Source organism: Hyaena hyaena, unplaced genomic scaffold (assembly GCF_003009895.1).
Source record: "Hyaena hyaena isolate Hyena2069 unplaced genomic scaffold, ASM300989v1 scaffold_927, whole genome shotgun sequence".
Classification (NCBI taxonomy): domain Eukaryota; kingdom Metazoa; phylum Chordata; class Mammalia; order Carnivora; family Hyaenidae; genus Hyaena; species Hyaena hyaena.
In genome coordinates, this window is record NW_024081558.1 from 542,683 (window position 1) to 563,921 (window position 21,239).

At 37.2% G+C, this 21,239-nt stretch overlaps 1 protein-coding gene across 2 annotated transcripts; it reads right to left on the reverse strand.

Annotated features, from left to right (window-relative positions):
* Positions 1-9,340: 9,340 nt before the first annotated feature.
* ANKRD7 (ankyrin repeat domain 7) lies at positions 9,341-20,117 on the reverse strand. 2 transcript variants are annotated; one of them, XM_039220942.1, is made up of 7 exons: positions 19,736-20,117; positions 17,020-17,134; positions 16,694-16,867; positions 14,938-15,044; positions 14,159-14,296; positions 11,060-11,169; positions 9,341-9,650 (listed from the first exon to the last, which is right to left on the reverse strand). In XM_039220942.1, exons 1-7 carry the CDS (start codon positions 19,963-19,965, stop codon positions 9,643-9,645), a joined length of 882 nt encoding a protein of 293 aa, XP_039076873.1. In that variant the 5' UTR covers positions 19,966-20,117; the 3' UTR covers positions 9,341-9,642. The 2 variants fall into 2 exon arrangements, with proteins under 2 accessions (XP_039076873.1, XP_039076874.1); XM_039220943.1 differs by lacking the exon at positions 14,159-14,296.
* Positions 20,118-21,239: the final 1,122 nt, after the last annotated feature.

Here is a 21,239-nt window from a genome sequence, read left to right on the forward strand (position 1 = left end):
GAGTAGCTGACCTTAGTAGTAGGACTCTCAGGTAAGTGGTCCCCCACTGCTCTGGAGGAAGATGACATAGGAATTTTCACAGTCTGACACAGGCGCTACATGGGACATAGGTCTTCAGAGACCATCTAGGAGCAAAGAAAGGTGACTAATCCCTCTTTGCAATACTATTTGAATTTGATGGCTTAAGCCGGTCCCTATTAGCAGTCCTTGGATTTGCACCCTAAGTGTCCCACCTGCCTGATTTCTAGTCCCTAGTCCCAGCCCTGATTTCTTGGCAAGAACAACGAAGGACTCAAAAGGGAATCTAGCAGAAAGTCTGGGTGATGGTGTGGGCTCCACATAAAGTTCTTACTGAAATGATGGAATGCTTTGTAAACAATGCCTGAGCACTTCAGTGTGTGCTAAAAGAGCTGTACTCTAAGAGTCCAGGTGTGGTTCAGTACTAAAGATCTGGGCCAGCACTTAGGAATTAGCCTTTCCCTACTAATGTGAGTTTTCATAATGATCAAGTATTGATTCTCATATATATTTGGGTATGTTTCTAGCTTTCTATTCTATTCATTTGTCCATCTATGCTTCTATAAGACAATATTTTAATTAGTGGAAATTTATAAATATCTTTATCTTTTCCAAAACTTTTCTTAATATCATCATAATGGTATACCAGAAGAGCATGGCAAATGATTCCAATTTTTAAAATCTTGATGTTTGACTTGGTTTATAAAAAATTACTAAAATAATAAGAGAAAAAATTACACACTTTAATGAGTTTTTTTGTTCAAGAACATGGAGCACCTCTCCACTTCAAAGGTTTTTCTAAGATGGCCTAGTAAAGCATATAGTTTATACCTTTCTATCTACCTACCTACATATATAAAGAATGTTGATTAAAACAACAAAGAGATCCACACACCCATTAGAACAGCCCAAACCTAGAAGATTGACAACATCAGATGCTGGTGAAGATGTGGAGCAAGAGAAACTCATTCATTGTCAGTGGTATGGCTAGTGGCTATACCATTTTGGAAGAGAGTTTGTCACCTTCTCACAAAACTAAACGTAATCTTACAGACAATCTGGCAATCACACTCCTAGGTATTTACCTATAGGAGCTGAAAACTTACGTGCACAAAAAGTCTTGCACATGAACATTTATAGCAGCTTTATCCATATTGCCAAAACTTGGGAGCAACCAATATTTCCTTCAGGAGGTGAAATGATACTGAGGTACATCCTGAAAATAGAATATTCTTTAGTGCTAGAAAGAAACGCACAGGGGTGCCGGGGCATCTGTCTCTTGATTTTAGCTCAGGTCATGATCCCAGGGTCGTGGGATTGAGTCCTGCATTGGATTCTTTCTTTTAAGATTCTTTCTCTCTCCTAACTCTCTCCAACTCATTCTCTCTCTCAAAAAAAAAAAAAAAAAAAAAGAAAAGCAAAGCAAAGGTAAAAAGAAAAAACGGAATGCACTACCAAGTCATGACAAGACATAGAGGAACCTTAAATGTGTATTACTAAGTGAAAGAAGTCAATGTGAAAAGGCAACATAGTGCATGATTCCACCCATAATGTCATCCTGGAAAAGGCAAAACTATGGAGACAGTAAAAAGAGGTTGCCAAGGGCTGGACGGAGTGTGGAATGGATGGGTGGCAAATGTACAAGACCAAGAGTAAATGTAACCTATGGATGTGGGGTGATTATGATGTGTCAATGTAGGCTCATCCTTTGTGACCAATGTAGTTTCAGTGAGTGACATTGACAGTGTAGGAGGCAGTGTATGTATTTGTGACAGAGGCATGTGAGAAATTTCTGTACCTTCTGCTCAATTTTGTTGTGAACCCCAGAGTGCTCTAAATTATAAGGTCTATTTTTAAAATAAATTATTTTCTCAAAAATATTTTTAGTTCAAAAGTTTCTATAAGAGGTTTTTTCTCTCATTACAGACTTATCTATAATATGCTAATACTTGATACTTTAAAATGTGTAGGGGTGCCTGGGTGGCTTAGTCAGTAAAGGATCCAACTTTGGCTCAGGTGATGATCCTTCAGTCTGTGAGATCAAGCCCTGAGTCAGGCTCTCTGCTGACAGCTAGCTCAGAGCCTGGAGCCTACTTAGGATTCTGTGTCTCCCTCTCTCTCTGCCCTTCTGCTCGTGTTCTGTCTCTCTCTTTCAAAAACAAACACTTTAAAAAAATTTTTAAAAATGTGTGTATTGAAAAAGGAAATGGTGGTTTATATTTTTTCTATTACTATTTAAACTTAGTTAACCCTTCTTAAAATTGTCAATAACGAGTTCCATAATGAATTATGAAAAATTCAGGATACAGCTAAAAGTTTTTGGTTCTGTTGTTGTTATTGAAGCTTTGATTTATGAATAACTGACAGACACACTGTCTTGGATCCTATGTGAGGTTATGATTTTTTAATGTTTATTTATTTTTGAGGGAGAGCACATGCACGCAGGCAGGGGAAGGGGCATGAGAGAGGAGAGAGAGAATCCCAAGCCGGCTTTGGAAGCAGAGTCCCATGGTGATCCGATCCCACCAACCCTGAGATCATGACGTGAGCCAAAATCAAGAGTCCAGTGTTTAACCAACTGAGCCACACAGGTGCCCCATGAAGTTACTGTTTCAAATGCTACAATGTCCAAGCTGCTAAGGAGTCTTAGAAGGGGAAACAATGCCTCACAGATGGTGTCCGGCTCCTCCGGTGGGTGGAGTCAGGGCGGCCGCACAGGCCTTTCCTAGAATGTCTCCACTTCTTCCTGGCTGTGCTCCATTGACCTCCAGTCACACTGTCCCTATTACCTGTTCTTTTATGACTCTCAGGTGAGGCTATTAATCCCTATCAAAAAGCTATAGGGCACCTTCCTCATGTTCCCCACGCAGCACCCCTGTGGATTTCCTGAGCTCTGTTAGTGGGACTCAGGCCTGTCACCACTCACGCCCACGGCCCTGCAGTCTCTCCTCTGGGTGGAGGACTGGGTGTGCCACTTGCCCTTCCTTTCCAAGGAAGAACACAACCTATTTCATCATCTGGGGAGTGGATTGAGGATCGCTTAAAGGAATCCTAATGCTCTCCAAGTTTCCTGTTTCTCGCTGCCACCTGATCCCATCCAGGAGCATGTCACAGAAGCAGTTCCTGCAGTCACAACCCACAGCATCAATGCTCTGTTTCTTATAACTTCGTACTTTCAGGGAAAGGAACAGAGAGCTAGACCCTTTGAAACTAAACCTAACTGTAAGGCAGCAGCTCTGGGCAAGTGCATTAGTTCTAGCCACAGGCACCCAGTGAGCAGGCGCTGAATCGGCCCTTCTCCAGTCTATGAAAAGATTGCATGCATCTGTGTCATTCGCTCGATAGTGTGGTACTTAGAGGAATGGCGGGGCAGGTGTTCGGGAGGGCACTACAGCCTGTGGACAGTAGTAGTAATAGCCTGTGGCAATGAGGGTTGCACCCAGAAAACATCACCAGGGAACTTACACTTTTTTTTTTTTCTTCATCATCTTACTGATTCTAGTCACAGAAGCTTCCTTCCTGGAGCTGATTCCACTCCCACATCTGGAAGGTAGTGGGGATGATAATTTGGGAGCTCACGCAGCAACCCCTGTCCCTGCCACGGTTTCAGAGTGTGACAGCACACGTACCCAAGGGGAACCTATGAGGAGAAAGGGAAGTACCCTGAGCAGGTCAAAAGAGAAAAAGGCATGTCATCCTGTCCTCCCCTCCTGTCTCACTCAATAAAACCTTACCTTTAAACTTTATCCCTAATGCCAAATAAGTTTCATGAATTTGATCTTCGAGATGGCACTGACAAGATTTGAAGAAATTTTTCCTCACACAACTTTAGAGAACTGTTAACATCATCAACTTTGTTTGGAAATAGTGTAATTATATGCAAAATGATTTTGTGTCAAGGATTTTCATTTTAAAATTATTCAAAATAAATCTTTCATATAAATCTATTTAATGTGTTCCTCTCCTCCCCCTTTTATAAAATATGACAAGATGGCCAAAGAATAAATTGGCTTCGGTTTCTATGGTTTCTGCCCGTCCATTTTTTTCAAGATAGTCAAATGATTTTTTCAGTCAACTTTTGATTGGATCTTTTTTTTTAGTTTAAAAAAAAATTTTTTTAATGTATTTCTTGAGAGAGAGACAGCATGAGCAGGGGAGGATCAGAGAGAGAGGGAGATACAGAATTTGAAACAGCCTCCAGGCTCTGAGCTAGCTGTCAGCACAGAGCCAGATGCGGGGCTCAAACCGACAAACCATGAGATCATGACCTGAGCCGAAAGTCAGACGCTTAACCGACTGAGCCACCCAGAGGCCCTTTGATTGGATCTTAAAACACTGAAAGACTTTGGGAAAATATTGGTGGTGTATTTTATGACACATAAATAGTTTCATACTTTAAAATAGTAATCTCAATGTACAAGTATGTCTCCAATGGACATAATTCCAAAGAAGAAAACATAGAGAGCAAGATAAGCTTTTCAGCCTCTAACAGTGGGTGCAGTGGTGGGGGCGGGGGGGAGAAGGGGAGAAACAATACAACACAAAACATAATACTTCACAGTAAGGGAATGTCTGAATTAGAATATCATGTAGCAAATCAACACAATTTATATCAAAGATTCATGATTGCAATGATGCTTAAGTGTAGAATAAACATAGGATAAAGGAGAAAAGATCTGCCTCATTAAGAATGGTCTTGAAAGTGATTAGTGTATCATCCTTATGTTACATTGAAGGAATCCTTATATTACATTAAGAAGCTTGAAAATTCTTCTGCATTTAAGTGGTTAGGTAGGCTTTTAATTCTACCATATCTTTTCCACTGTGCTACTGAAACCTCAATGGAAATGGTAAATATATATATAGGAAGTGTAGAAGTTGGCAAATTTTTGTTTTGTAATGATTATAGAAGGCAGAAAAATATCTTAAACGTCTTAATAATAACTTGTTGATTTAGTACTTATATTTTCTCAAGACTTAATACTTGAGAAGGAGGAGGTAAAGAAATTAATATGAGAATATATGTGAAAGAGTAAATACACAAATGGACAATAGCCATATCATATATGAAAATAGAGCTCTGCAACAATCACCCCAAAATGGTCAAAACCTTGTCAATGACTGCCAATTTCCCAGTATTTCACTCCTCCCTCCTTCTGCTTTCAACAGGGCACAAACCAGAGAAAGCCAAATATGCTCTTCAAATTAATCACATAAAATGCAACATTTCTAAGTAACCAATCTGTAGCTTCCCCATGCCAACCACGCCTAAACAGAGCATACTTGAACTTTCATTTTTTTCAATATTAGAGTTTTGTCACTTTCCCGCTTCCGCTTGAGTCTCCATCAAATGTAAGTGATGATGGCTGATCCCCTTTTTATAATCTCTGAATGAATAGCTTCTATGAGTTATCTTTATTTCTGCAGTTTTTTTAGATCAGCCAGCAAGTTTTGATTTACATCACCTGTCACTGCAGATCCCGATTTCAACTGGGTGCAGTTCCCATGGAGCCTTTCTGTGCCTTGCTTTTAGTGGCTTGTTGCTTCCTTGCTAACATGGAGAGTCACCACTGGCTCTGAATTATGCTCTCTTCATGTTGAGTTCCTGGGCTATTTATTCTCAGCTTGGTAATAAACTAAGACGAATGTTTTGGTTTCCTACTTCATATCAAGGTTATGTTTACACTACACTGTAGTCTATTACATGTATAATAGCATTGTGTCTAAAGACATAATGTACATACCTTAATTAAAAATACTTTCTAGGGGCGCCTAGGTTGCTCAGTTGGTTAAGTGTCCAACTTCAGCTCAGGTCATGATCTTATGGCTTGTGAGTTCAAGCCCTACGTCGGGCTCTGAGCTGTCAGCACAGAGCTTGCTTCAGATTCTGCGTCTGCCTCTCTCTCTGCCCCTCCTCTGCTTGCGCTATCTCTTTCTGTCTCAAAAATAAATCAACACCAAACACAAATACTTTCTAACTAAAACATGCTAACCATTATCTAGGCTTTCAGCGAGTAATAATCTTTTCGCTGATGGAGGGTCTTGTTTCAGTGCTGATGGCTACTGACTGACTAGGGTGGTGGTTGCTGAAGGCTGGGATGGCTATGGCAATTTATTAAAATACTGCAATGAAGTTTGCTACATCAATGGACTTTTTTGCAAATGATTTCTCTGTAGCATGAGATACAATTTCAAAGCATTATACCCACAGTAGAACTTCAATTTTTTCAAAACATGCTGCTGCTTTATCAACTAAGTTTACACCATATTCTAAATCCTTTATTGTCATTTCAGCAATTTTTGTAGCATTTTCACCAGTAGTAAATTTCATCTCAAAGATCCACTTTCTTTGCTCATCAATAAGTAGCAACAACTCATCCATTAAAGCATTATCATGAGATTACAGCAATTCAGTTATATCTTCAGGCTCCACTTCTCATTCTAGTTCTCTTGCTGTTTCTATCACCTCTGCAGTTACTTCCTTCACTAAAGTCTTGAACTCTTTTCCTCCAAGTCATCCATGAGGTTTGTAATCAACTTCTTCCAAATGTCTCTTAATGTTGATATTTCCACTTCTTCCTATGAATCACGAATGTTCTAATGGCACCTAAAATGGTGAATCTTTTCTAGAAGGTTTTCAATTTACTTTGCTCAGACCCATTAGATGAATCACTACTTATGGCAGCTCTAGCCTTACAAAAGTGTACAAATGTATTTCTTAAATAATAAGACTTGAAGATCAAAATTACTCCTTGATGCATGGGCTGCTGAATGTGTGCTGTGTTAGCATGAAAACAGGCATTAATCTCCTTGCACATTTCCTTCAGAGCTCTTGGGTGACCAGGTGCATTGTCAAGGGCAGTCCTATCTTGAACAGAATCTTTTTGTCTGAGCAGCAGGTGTTAACAGTGGGCTTAAAATTTTGAGTAAACTATGTTGTAAAGAAATGTTCTGGCTTTGTTGTTCCATGTACAGAGGACAGACAGAGTAAACATAGCATAATTCTTAGGGGCCCTAAAATTTTTGGAATGGTAAATGAGAAATAGTTTCATCTTAAAGTCACTAGCATTAGCATTAGCCGCAAACAAGGGAGTCAACCTGTCCTTTGAAGCTTTGAAGCCAGGCATTGACTTCTCTCTAGCTATGAACATACTAGATGGAATCTTCTTCCAAGAATGTTTTATTCTACATTGAAAAGCTGTTGTTTAGGGTAGCCACCTTTATTAATTATCCTAATTATTATTAATTAGTATTAGCTAGATCTTCTGGAGAACTTGCTGGAGCTTCTACATCAGCACTGGCTGCTTCACCTTGCACTTTTATGTTACAGAGATGGCTTCTTTCTCTAAAACTCATGCTGACCTTTGCTAGCTTCAAACTTACCTTCTGCAGCTTCCTCCCCTTTCTCAGCCTACATAGAATTGAAGAGACTTAGGGCCTTGCTCTGGATTAGGCTTTGACTTAAAGGAATGTTGTGTCTGGTGATCTCTCCAGACCACCAAAACTTTCTCCACAACAGCAGTAAGGCTGTTTTGCTTTCTTAATTCATATGTTAACTGGAGTAGCACTTTCTATTTCCTTCAAGGACTTTTCCTTTGCATTCACAATTTGGCTAACTATTTGGCATAAGAGGCCTAGCTTTTGGCCTACTTCAGCTTTTACCATGCCTTCCTCTCTAAGCATAATCATTTCTGCTTCTGATTTATTTATTTATTTATTTATTTATTTTTAAATATTTTTATTTATTTCTAGGAGAGAGAGAGAGAGAGACAGCGTGAGCAGGGGAGGGTCAGAGAGAGAGGGTGTCACAGACTGAAACAGGCTCCAGGTTCTGAGCTGGCAGTCAGCACAGAGCCCGACGCGGGGCTCGAACCCACAAACCGCGAGATCATGACCTAAGCGAAAGTCGGACGCTTAACCGACTAAGCCACCCAGGCGCCCCTCTGCTTCTGATTTAAAGTGAATGACCTGAGGGGCACCTGGGTGGCTCAGTTGGTTAAGCATCTGACTTTGGCTCAGGTCATGATCTCATGGTTCGTGAGTTAGAGCCCCCAGTCAGGCTCTGTGCTGACAGCCAGCTCAGAGCCTGGAGCCTGTCTTCGGATTCGGTGGCTCCCTCTCTCTGACCCTCCCCTGCTCATGCTGTGTATCTCTCTCTCTCTCAAAAAGAAATTAAATATAATTTTTTTAATAAACAAAGTGAATGACATGAGACTCTCCCTTTCAATCACTTAAGAGTCCATTATTAAGTTATTAATTGTCCTAAGGCCAATACTATTGTGTCTCTGAGAATAAGGAGGCCTGAGAAGAGGGAGAGAGAAGGGAAACAGCAGGTTGGCGGAGGAGTCAAAGCAGACATGCCTATCAATTAAGTTTACTGTCTGATATGGGTGTGGTTTGTGGCGTAAGCCAATTATAATAGTAACATCAAAAATCACTGATCACATCATTATAACAAATATAATAATAATGAAACAGTTTGAAATATTATGAAAATTACCAAAATGTGACACAGAGACATGAAGTGAGCAAACGCTGCACGAAAAATGGTGCTGACAGACTTGTTTGGTGCAGGGTTACCACAAATCTTCAAGTTGCAAAAAAAAATATCTCCAAGTGCAATAAAGCAAAGTGCAATAAAATAAGGTATGCCTGTATTTGGCAACTGAATATTTCTTATCACCAGACATTTTACAAGTGGTGAGGATTTAACTCTGAACAAAAAGTTCAAGGTCTCACAGATCTTGCAATCCAAAAAGCTATGGGGAGAGGAAGAGATACTAAAGCATGTTAAGTGACAGAATGGCCAGGCAGCCAGCGAAGGCTTCACTGACATCCCATATGAGGTGAACAAGTGTCCCAGCAGACAATTCAAGGAACAGTCTTCCAGGGAAGAATCCTATAGCTACACCATGATAGATGTGTTGAAGGCATGATATGGATCACAGTGAAAACTATGCACTAGGTATTGTTTTTAAAAACAAAAATGCAAAATTGTAAATCCCCTGTGAGAAAAAAAAATGAAGCAGATTTTAAAAGACTACGAAAGAATGCCAAAAATTAACAGATGTTTTGTTTGGGAGATGACATTTTGGGTGATTCATTTTCTTATTTTCCTTTTGATAATACCCAAATTCTCATGAAATGTATTATTGCAGTATTTCTCAAAAATGGAAAAAGGTTTTGTTAATGAAAGTACTTGTAAATAGAAGAGAATTTCCACTTACACAGGATTATTTATAATTTCTTCCTCTATAGCTGAAATTTCCTCTATTTTTATATATCAGTTATTTCTTCATTTTTGCTTTATTTAAATACTCCACTGCATGCCTAACACAATGTGTTACAAAGCTTCCTCTTATAAATATCCTATTCAAAATTATAACTAAAAAGATTTTTCTGCCTATAAGCTGAACACAAATTATATCCTTTCAATTAACAGTTCATGATACAGGTGTTTGTCTTTTGAAATCTCTTCACGTCTTCTAAGGTGAAAACTGCTCTCTGTTTAACAAACTTCTCTTCAAATGAGTAGTAAGTGAAATGCTGTGATATTTCATTTAATTACTCTTTCAAAATGATTTTCTAATTCAAGGCAGCAGCAAAGGATTTGTAGAAATGAAGTTACAGATCTAGAAAACAAGTAATATTTGTAATGTCTTCATTAATGTTCAGATATTTTCACTCCCAAGTATATTTCTTAAATTCTATGCCTCAGGTACAAAACAATTATACTTTATATAATATTATAGCTATAATATTTCTTCATTACATGGTCATTTGAAAAAAATGCATAACTAAATGATCCCCTTTGCATCTGACAGAAATACAAACTTAAAAGTTCACCATCTTTTGCAATGTCTTTTGGCAATTTTCTTGACCTAATATTTCCATTATGCTTCAAAACATATAAAGATTAGCATTTCACTAGAAACTGTAACATGTATTGTCATCAGTAAAAGGATGGGGTAGGGGTGTTTTTAGTTGTTTAGCCTCAGGAGATACTCAAAATATAAGAGTGGTATTTCTAAGTTTCTACTGCTTTATTTCCCTAAAGAAATAAAGTGTAAATCACAGAAATTTTTTACTTCTTATAGCTGTGTGAACATTATAAAAAAGACAGAGAGATGGTAGGAGAGGAGCACATTAGGATGAAGAAGAAGAGTCCAAAGAAACAAAATTTCTTGCACATGTGACTTTAAGTTACAAGAAAAATTCAGGGAAATTCCGTCACCTAGAGGCAGTAGGACCAAGCACTGCTCTAAGTATCATAACTACAGATTTGAGGCGATGAAGAAAAAGTGTTTGAATAATTATGACAGTAATATGACCTCCTATTGCCATCAGGTTCCCTCCCTGCCTTCAGTTTTCTTTTTCTTCTTTTTTATATTATAGGTGAAGGGTGGGGGGGATGTGATTATTGGTGAATACAGAGAATAATTAAAAATCTTTATGTCATCAAATAAAAATGTCACTGTATGACATATCCACCAAAAAACCCAAAAAACAAAATACTCCCAAAACTATCTATGTTTTTTTTTTAAATAAGCATCAAAAATTATTTTAATAGATGTATGGTATTTTCAATTCTTCACAAATACTGTTACCTAATTTTAAGTTTTATGTTATGATTAAATATATTATATTAATCATTTTCAAATGTACTTACCTGTCGTGTTTTTAGAATAAAATAAAAAAAATTACTAACAGCTTTACATTTATTAAAATTTGTGTTTTTTATAACCAATCATCATTATTACAGCTAATCATATTTTGTTTTTTTATAACTAGACTATGGATAAAAATCATCTTAATTATTCAGTTTCTCTTTACATTACATTTTCAGTCAACACAGTGTCAGAATATTTTAATTACAAATTTTCTTAAGAACAGTTTTTAAAAATATTTAGTATTTCAAAATAGGAGAGAATTTCTATTTCAAATTTAAATATTATTTGAGAAGGCTGTGTCCTTTCCTAAAACGCAAACAAATAAAAACCATTAAGGAAAACTGCTTGTTCAGTTTGTATCTTCTTCTTACCTTCCTTCAGTTCTTTTGTATCAAATGTAGTGCCTAAGGTTGTATCTTCAGAGTTAGATATCTGTTCAACTTTCTTCCCCTTTCCATAATTGGCAATTAATTGATGATACCTATCCACAAAGAGAAAATACATATAAATTCCAGCATTCATAAATAGTCAAAGTCATAGTACATAATCATCAAATCAAAACCTTAGACATTAGCTAATGCCTTCCTAAGGTGCTGACCTCAAGCCTCGTTTCAAACCAATTCCATTAACAGACACCATTTTTATTTCATGTACTCCCATTCTTTAGTTCTTCTTTTCTTCCTGCTCTCACAAATAAATCACAAGCAAGGTATAAAAAGTAGCTTTAGGTTATTATTGGTGTATTAGTTTTCTAGGGCTGCTGTAACAAAATAAAACAGAGTGGGTGGTATTTACATTATTATCTCACAGTTCTGGAAGCTGGAAGTCCAAGATCAAGGATTGTTTCTTCTGAGGGCTGTAAGGGGAGAATCTGTTCCAGACTTCTCTCCTTGGTTACAGATGACTGTTCTTACTGACTTTTCACTTAAAAGTTGCTCCTCTGGCAGCAAGCACCATTCTTGCCTTTATGTTCTAATCTCCTTTTCTAATAAGACCACCAGTCAAACTGGATTAGGACTAACCCTACTGCATGACAATTTTAACCTAACATTTCTTTGAAAGCCCTCTCTCCAAATACAATCATCCAGATTGTGAGGTGCTAGGGGTTAGGACTTTAACACATGATTTGGGGGATAGAAGTGGGACACAATTCATTTATAAGACGGGCTTAACAGTAAATTGACAAAGTAAAGACAACTAAGTCAGGGACTGAAACATATCCAGTAAGTATTAAATCTTTTCTCCATGCCTGAAAAGAGCCCATCTAGTTATTCATTAATAGACATATGGTTTCAGGATTTCAGTGAAATGAATGTGCCAATATGAGTTAAAGCCAATTGTAAAATAAACAGCTAAATATGTCTCTCATTTGACACAGATTCACTTATTTAAAAAAAAAAACTATATAAAAAACATTCTCTATGCTTCCACTTTTACTAAGCCATAGATGTGCACCAAGAAGAGAGCTAACAAGTGAAGCTAATAAGCAGAAGCCATGTGCTAAATACCCTAGATAGGCAACACCTATTTAAGCAACAAAAGTCACGATTACAGAAAGGTTAGTTCCCAGAGAGAATTCGATCACAGCATAGAGTTATTTGCAATTTTTATTAAATGCTCATAGTTCCCACATCCTAAAGGTAATTACTTAGTTATTAGGAAATTACCTCCCTTCCCTTTTACCCTTCCGGAAAAAAAAAGAAATGTAATGCTCTTAGAATTTTAAATACTGAAACTATTAAAATAAAATTGAGAAGATAAATATTCCATGGTTAACATGGTTCTATTTATTCTTAAATTAATGATGGAGCAAACTACAAAAAGAATGCTCTGAAAAACCATTTGGAGGAGATGAAAGAAGATCACAAGGTTTCCTTCCCATTGAACTAGGCAATAAGAGCTTCACAAGATTTATAGATGTAAACAAGTTATTATAGATACACAAGTATTGTTTTTAGACTAATGGATATTTAAAAAAATTTTTTTTATGTCTTTATCTTTTTTATTTTGAGAGACAGAGACAGAGAGCAAGTGGGGGAGGGGCAGAGAGAGAGGGAGACAAAGAATCTGAAGCAGGTTCCAGGCTCTGAGTTGTCAGCACAGAGCCCGAAGCGGGGCTCAAACCCACGGACTCACTGTGAGATCATGACCTGAGCCTAAATCAGACACTTAACCAACTGAGCCACCCAGGCGCCCCAGGCTAATGGATATTTTAAACATACATATGTATCTCCTGGTTGTATATACCCAAACTTTTTAAATGATGAGGAAAACTCCCTATTTAAAAGTAACAGGGACTCTTTTTATAAAAATGAAGAATTCTTTCATAGTATAGATACTCATCAGTAATTTTTTTCTTTATTAAAGAAAATGGTTTGCTTAAACCATGGTAAAATGCAGTACACATGTCCAATATTGCAAAGAAATTATATTCAATTATGGTTCATATATTAAATTTCATGTATTTAGTTTCTAAAGTTCAATTTATTTTTAAAAATAAACATCTGATGTATGTTATATATATATAATGCATATATATATATACACCCCTGTGATATTCATATGGAATTAATGATTAAAACATATTACTAAATGTGAATAAAGTAGGTGGAAGAATAAGAAAACAATAAACTAGAAAAAATGTCTATGTATAATTAAAATTTTTCCTTAAATGAAATTATAAGGAAAATATCCTATATATTGTTTAATTTCATTAGCTATAAAGTAAATTTCTGTTCATTGTATCTTACTTTCTCATTGACTACTTTTTTAAATTCTATTTTAGAAAGGGAGAGAAAGTGTGAGCTGGGAGAGGGGCAGAGAGAGAAAGAGAGAGAGAATCCAAAGCAGCCTCCATGCTCAGCACGGAGCTTAGCGATGGGGCTTGATCCCACAAGCCTGGGATCAAGACCTTAGCTGAAATCAAGTTGGATACTCAATTGACTGAGCAACTCAGGTGCCCTTCTTAATGACTATTAAAATTAGAAATGCACATTCATACCTGAAAAGTTTTGTCTTTTAGATTAATGAGAATACATAGGTTCATGAAAATTCTGAAAACTTACCAAACTAGTTAGCTAACAATAATATTCAAAGCTTGAATAAAATTTTTGTTAATGTGTAAAAAACATTGAAAGAGGCTTGTGTAGATTAATCGTCTTTTGCCCAATGTTTTTATGCAGATGTTTTATTATTGGCTATGTCACTAATTGCTGAAATCACTGTCCTGACATACTTCAAATTCCCATGCCACTGGGAGTGAATTTATAGACTGGTCCACCTGCCATTCTTATATTGATTGAATCCCACAATCAGATGAAATCAAAGATCCCTAGGTCCATGGGACCAGAGTTCCTAATAGGGTCACCCCTACTGCAGAGCCCATTCCAGCTCTGTACTTTGGGGGCCCACGGTTCTTTTCTTATCATCAAATCCCATACAGTTATTAAAAGATATGCAGTGCCACTTACACAGTAAAACCATTAAAAGAAGCATACTCCTCAGCTGTAAATCCGTAAATATCTTTGCAAGATAAGTCCACTTCTTGCTGAAGAAGAAGACTGACTAAATTTGTTGGTTCATCACTTAGCGCAATCATAAGGGCTGTTCTGGAGCAAGAGAGATACATCAATATGTATTTATGGATCTTAGACATGTCTTGTACATTTTTTAAAAGTTAGTCTTCTAAATTTACTGCTCAAATGTAGAATGTCTATCAGGAAAAGAACCAGGGCAAGAATGTAAACGGTGGGGCAGAACTACTCAAAAAGGTATATCAATCACAGTTATATCATGGAGTCTAAAAATAAAAGAGTCTCTAGGAAGCAGCTAGCTCAATGGCTTTCAATCCCTGTTCCCTGGAACCCAAATCTCAAAAATCTCAAAACGCTAGGAAGGGGCATGTTTGGGGTTCTGGGGTTCTGGGTTCTCTGGCTCATTTAACTACAGCACTTGGGATTTAGAGATTGAATTCTGTGTAGGATTCTAATTCTAATGTTAATAATAATAATAACAACAACAACAACCACCACCTACCAGTCTGTCCCAACTGTTTGATTTTACAGAAAAAACAGATATTGGGAATCTAGGTAATTTGCTCAAAATAAATGGCCAGATCTTTTATCAATATCACAAAATGTAAATACATATAGGCATCAATTATATATATAAACACACACACATACACACACATATATATCATCTTATTAAGTAGCTAGAGTTATATGTTCTTATTTAGAATTTATTATACCTTTGATTTTTATCTGAAGCATTCACATCTGCCCCTCTCTTCAGAAGATATTCTACCATTTCTGCATTATTTTCAGTAATGGCAAGTAAAAGTGGAGTATACCCATCCTGAAAAATGTATTTCAAAATGATTATTTAAACTATGGTACTAATATTATATGGATTTTAGATTTAGGTTCAATTTAAAAGAAAAGTCTGTTACCACCTCACACCTGTCAGAATGGCTAAAATTAACAGGTCAGACAACAGATGTTGGCGAGGATGCAGAGAAAGAGCATCTCTTTTGCACCACTGGTGGGAATGCAAACTGGTGCAGCCACTCTGGAAAACAGTATGGAGGTTCTTCAAAAAATTAAAAATAGAACTACCCTACAATCCAGCAATTGCACTACTAGGTATTTATCCAAAGGATAAAAAAATGCTGATTCAAAGGGGCACATGCACCCCAATGTTTATAGCAGCACTATCAACAATGGCGGAATTATGGAAAGAGCCTAAATGTCCACTTACTGATGATTGGATAAAGAAGATATGATGTATATAAACAATGGAATTTTACCTGGTGATCAAAAAGAATGAAATCTTGCCATTTGCAACAACATCAATGAAACTAGAATGTTATTAGGCTAAGTGAAGTCAGTCAAAGATAAATATCATATAATTTCACTCATATGGAATTTAAGAAACACAATAGATGAATATAGGGGAAGGGAAGGAAAAATAAGATAAAAACAGAGGGAGGCAAACCATAAGAGACTCTTAAATACAGAGAACCAACTGAGGGTTGCTGGAGGGGTATAGGGTGGGGGAGGGGCTAAATGGATCATGGGCATTATGGAGGGCCCTCGGGATTAGTACTTGGTGTTATGTGTAAGTGATGAATCACTAAATTCTATTCCTGAAACCATTATTACACTGAATGTTAACTAAGTTGGATATAAATAAAATAAAACACAAATAAATAAACAAACAAAAATAAAAGATAAGTATGTTAATGAGAAACCTCTGAATATATACTTTAATTTTGAAAAGGTTTTGATATATAACAAAATATGATTTTGGAGACCAAGAAAATAAACTGGAGTTGAATCAGTCAAAATTAAAATTAAAGTTACTACTTTAGGCTTAATTCAAATTGTGGGCAAGAGCAGCCTGGAGTATTTAAGTAATGAGCACCTAGTATTCAATGTAAATATTACAAACCATCAATTCACATGTCATAATGTTGTTACATTTGAGTTTCCATAGAATTTCATTTAAACCTCCAAGCCTGGCATTTATTTTGGGCTGTCATGGAGACAAAATATTAGTGAACTTAAGTGTTAAGAAGCTTTAAAAACAAATAAATCCCCTCATTTCAATAGGAAAACTGAATTACTTTTAGTATAATAAGTGATTTTCTATGTCAACCCTATTTTAATTATCTATGAATATATAAATAAGACAGGAAAAAAATGTAGGCTTATGACTTTTAACCAATATCTACTTCTAGGGAAATCTGATATTCATCATTTGATATAAGCCTTTAAATAGTTATCACTATTAAATATAATACTGTTTTGGAGGTCAGCATTATAGTCTAAAAGGAAACGGACCAAGATTTTTTAAAAAAGAAAACCTTATCAGTATTCGATCATCTCATTTTCCTTTTCCTTTTCCCCAATTTCATTTTGGAAAATTCATGCTTCATATATGTGTTTCAACAGATATGAATTATCTGCAATAATACTTTCTTCCATTGCTTTCTAATAGACTACCTTATTTTGCTCTTCAAGATTAGCTTTGTGTTCAAGCAGTTTTTCAACTAATGAGACACTCTGGCCACAGACAGCATAATGGAGAGCAGCATTGCCATCAAAATCCACCATATTTGGGTCTGCTCCATGCTCTAGAAGAATAGTAGCACAGTCCTCCTTTGCACACTGTACTGCCTGTCAACACAACCAGAATAGATGAGTAGCCAGCATACTACTCAGGATATATTAAACTAACATGTAGTACTATATTTTAAAATATGAAATCCAGCCCAAGTTAACTAGAAGAACTCAACTGCATTTCAATTGAAAAGGAAAAATTAACACACCTTAGTCAATGGAGATCGATTTTCACCATCACAGACATTTATTTTGCACTGTTTCTCAATTAAGAGAGATACAATATTTGAATATCCATTAGCACAGGCCAGGTGCAAAGACGTTCTATATCAATATGACAGAACACAAAGTTAGAGATAAGTCTTAGTTTGAGAAGTTATGATACCCAAGAACATGCCAGATCATTTGCTTTTAAGGTATTTGCTTCAGGTACTTATTGATCCTTATATAAAATTTATTATTAATTGCTTTTTACTGAATAAGGCTGTGCAAATGCCTTGAAGATCAAATATTTAACTGGTTTCACTTCAAGGAAAATTTAACTATAATGAGTTAAAAAATACATATATATGTATGTATGTATGTATGTATGTATGCATACCTTCATCAAAAAATGTCTTAGTAATCATTTACTATGTCTAGGCAGGGTTCTAGGTGATAAGGATGCAGCAGCAAACAAAACAGACAAAATCACCTGCTCTTATGGATCATAAATGCTAGTGGAAGAGGTAAACAAAAAGCTTAAAATAGAAAGCATGCCAGACAGTATTAAGTGCTAAAGAGAAAATCAGTCAGGGAAGAAGGACAGGAAATATCAGCAAGAAGCAAACTTACAATTGTAGATGGAGTAGTCAAGGAAGCCCTCATTGATAAGGTGATTATTAAATAGACACTGTAAGGAAGTGAGAGAGGAAGCCATGTGGATATCGGGGGTGGGGATGGGGGGGGTGGGGGGGAAACCCTCGAGGCACAGGGAACAGCAAGTCCAAAGGCCCTAACATTCTTGGCATTTCTGAGGAACACTAAGAAGGCCAGGGAAGCTGGATATGAAGGAAACAGAGAATTGTAGGATGTAAGATGAGAGAGATAACAGGATGAGGGTGAATGTCTTGTAAGGCTGAATGAGCCATTGGAAGAACATTGGTCTTTAACCTTAATGAGATGGAAAGCCAATGGAAGTTGTTAAGGCAATGAATGATTCATTTTACGTACATTTTATAGGATCATTCTGGCTACTGTGTCGAGAATAAAGTGAAAAGGTTAAAAGACAGAAAATGAGTTACGAGGCCATTGCAGTAATTTTGGTTAAGATATGATGTAGGTTTTGCCTAGAATGGTAACTGTGAAGGTGGCAAGAAATAGTTGGATTTTAAATATGATTTGAAGGTGGAGCCAACAAGATCAGATGGGTGATATGAAAGAATGAGTGGAGTCAAGAATGACTCCAGGAGGCAAGAATGTTTCTGGCCAAACAACAGAAAGAAAGGATTTGGGATTTCTAGCAAGAGAGATGCAAATCTGAGGAGGAAAACTGGAAGCACAGTTGGGGGATGTTTGAGATGTATAAAGAGTGAAATGATGGAGCCAGTGGCTCTCCACAAGTCGCTTACTAAATTTTCAAGAACTATTCAAGCCAAATGACATCACATTGGTAGCCTGAAATCTGGGCTTCTCCTCCCTTTGCTCCACTCCCACCTTCACCTAAGAGCTTGCTCTTAAACATTTACCAGTACACCACATTCTATTAGATATCCACATTGTAGTGCAGGTATTTATATAGGAGTCTAGAGTTCAGGGAAGAGCTCTGGCTGGAGATAAAAAGGTGGAAGGCATTGGAATATAGACATTTAAAGATCATCTTTCTCCACCATGCAAGTAAAGATTAAGAGACAGAGAATCATTTCAAGTTCTGAGCCCTCAAATATTTACCAGGCAGGAAGAAGAAAAGAAATCAGCAAAAGAGTCTGAAAAGCAGTGACCACAGAAGGAGGAGAAGTGCCAGGTGAACCAAGTGTCCTCAAAAGTCAATATTTCAAATACTACTTATAGGGCATGGAGATACTTAGCTGTGATACCAGCCAGGTAAGACTAAGAATTGATTACTGAATAAAGTCATTTTGAGGTTATCCATGACTTTGTAAAGTAACTGAATGGAGTGCTGTAGGATAAAAGTTGGATAAATTTAGATAACTCTGTTTGTGTCAAAGATAACATTATCAGGAAACTGACATAAATTTCTTAATAACCATAGTTTCCAGTAAGCCAATTATGATGAAAACTGATGTTCTTCATACCCTATGACTTGAAAACTCTCCCAAAGATTTTAAGGCAGGCACAGATAGTACATATTTTCTGTGATTAAAGTTAAATGCATAATTTCTATGTTTCTTAATAGATAAAATTAATTTTGTTTTTGCAGTAAGTGGTTGTTGATGGACTTTTTGAAGAGACTCTGCAATTGAAAAAAAAATCATAGCAGATCCACATTAAAGTCCAGTGTTTTGCTGTCTCAAACTCTTAAAATCTTAACAACTACTGTTCTGGGAGGTCTCCTCTACTCTTTTCCTATTAGTATATTAGTAGTATGGTAAATCTTAGGTGGCTTAGGACAATATATATGTATCAAGTTAAAAAACAGCAGTTTGCATAAAGGGTGAAATGCCAGAACTAGATTAATGCAGTGGGAGGAGTGGAGGCAATCAGGGAGGACACAAATGCCCTCAAATACCCAGGTAAGCATTAAAAATAAAAGAGAGAACAAGCTGTATTTAGAAGTGTGACCCTCTGCCAATGGTTACCTGACCTCTCCACTATGGAAAACCTGTAGTGACAACCCATAAAGAAGCACAGACGAGTCCTGCTCCTGATTACAGGACCCAGTGGACCCTGGTATCCCTCCACACTGCCCTTCATCCATCTGGTCACCTGTTTTGTCTGTCCCGTATATTCACATCACGTTTCTTGAGCTGAAGGTACTCCTTCACCTTCTCCAAATCCCCGACTGAGGCAGCTTTGTGAAGTTTCTTTAAATCCTTATCTCTAAGATTGTAGCCTGACTGGGCAGGGTGATGGGTACTGGCCCGGCCCACAGGTAGGTGTGAGGAAGAGCTTTGAGGCTCATCCTTCCTTCTCCAGAAGGTGAGAAGTTTCTTCATGGCATCACACGAGACAGTCCTTCAGTTGGACCAGAATGTTCCTGCCACTCCTAACTGCCCCACCTGCCCCTGGGGCCTGGACCCTGGCTTGAGGGCACCTCCAACCAGGTCTTCACCCCACTCTCAGAGTCCAAGCTAGCCAGAGACAGGAAGTAGGCCAGTGACAGGAAGTGAGGAAAGACAAGAAAGGGGGTGGGCCACTTGCCTGGGGGAACACACAGGCTCAGTTGCCTGGCAACACTCAGGGCCTTTAGTGGCACCTAGAAGCTCAGAGGTGGTGGCCCCCAAACTGGTTATCACTTAAGATTTTTGACAGACTGCTACAGTGTCAGTCTTACTAGTAGATCAAAAGCCTTTTGGTAGAAACCTACCAACTTTGTTTAGAAATAACCCCTTCTCCTTCAAGTATACACCTAATGACTTAAACTCTTGAAAGCTGAGATTTGCCCTCCTTGTGGAGGGGAGTGATGACCAGAACCTTATAAAACAAGAACCCTTGCCTAAAACTGATGGGCATTCACTTTCAAATGCCCCCCTCTCTGTAGAGAGAGTTTTAATACTATTCTTCCTTTCCAATCTTCTACTCTAATAAACTTTTGCTTGCTGCTCATTTTGTGTCCACCTCTTCATTCTTCGAAGTGGCAAGACAATGGAGTGTTAAGGTAAAAAATCCTGCAACAATATCTGTATATACTGCAAAATGATCAACACAACTTATTATGTCATCAAAGTTAAAAAAAAACACACCTTTTTTCTTGTGATAAGAACTTTTAAGATTCACTCTCTTACCAACCTTTCTTTTGTTACCATCCCTCTCAACGGACTCTGCTTTAAGTATGATTGACCATGATCTCTATCATGTAAAATCCCATTGTCATTGCTCAGTTTTTACATTAATCCAGTAGCATTTGACACAGGTTTCAAGGACCATTACTTGCTCCCTGAACACTGTCTTCACTTGGCTTCTAAGATATCACACGTCCCTGGTTTGATTTCTTCCTTTCTAACAATTCCTTCTCGGTTTGCTGATTCCTCTTTATCTCTAGTATTGGAGAGCCCCAGGGTCGGTCCATCAATAACTTCACTTCCTGCCACCCTAAGTCCTTGGAGTCATCCTTGAACCTTATCTTTTATACCTACATTTAAATTGCCAGCAAATCCTGTTAACCCTAACTATAAAATATATACAGAATTCACTTGATTTCTTCCCCTATCCATATTCCCTTCTGGGTGATCTCATTCAGTCCCATGGCTTTAGGTTATCCATATGCTAT

Coding starts and splice junctions, on each gene's coding strand:
- ANKRD7 (XM_039220942.1), bottom strand. CDS start 19,965: ATGAAGAAACTTCTCACCTTCTGGAGAAGGAAGGATGAGCCTCAAAGC. Junction 15,045..16,693: donor ATCTTGAAGAGCAAAATAAG/GTAGTCTATTAG, acceptor TACATTTTTCAG/GATGGGTATACTCCACTTTT. Junction 11,170..14,158: donor TCTTTTAATGGTTTTACTGT/GTAAGTGGCACT, acceptor CTTTGTGGATAG/GTATCATCAATTAATTGCCA.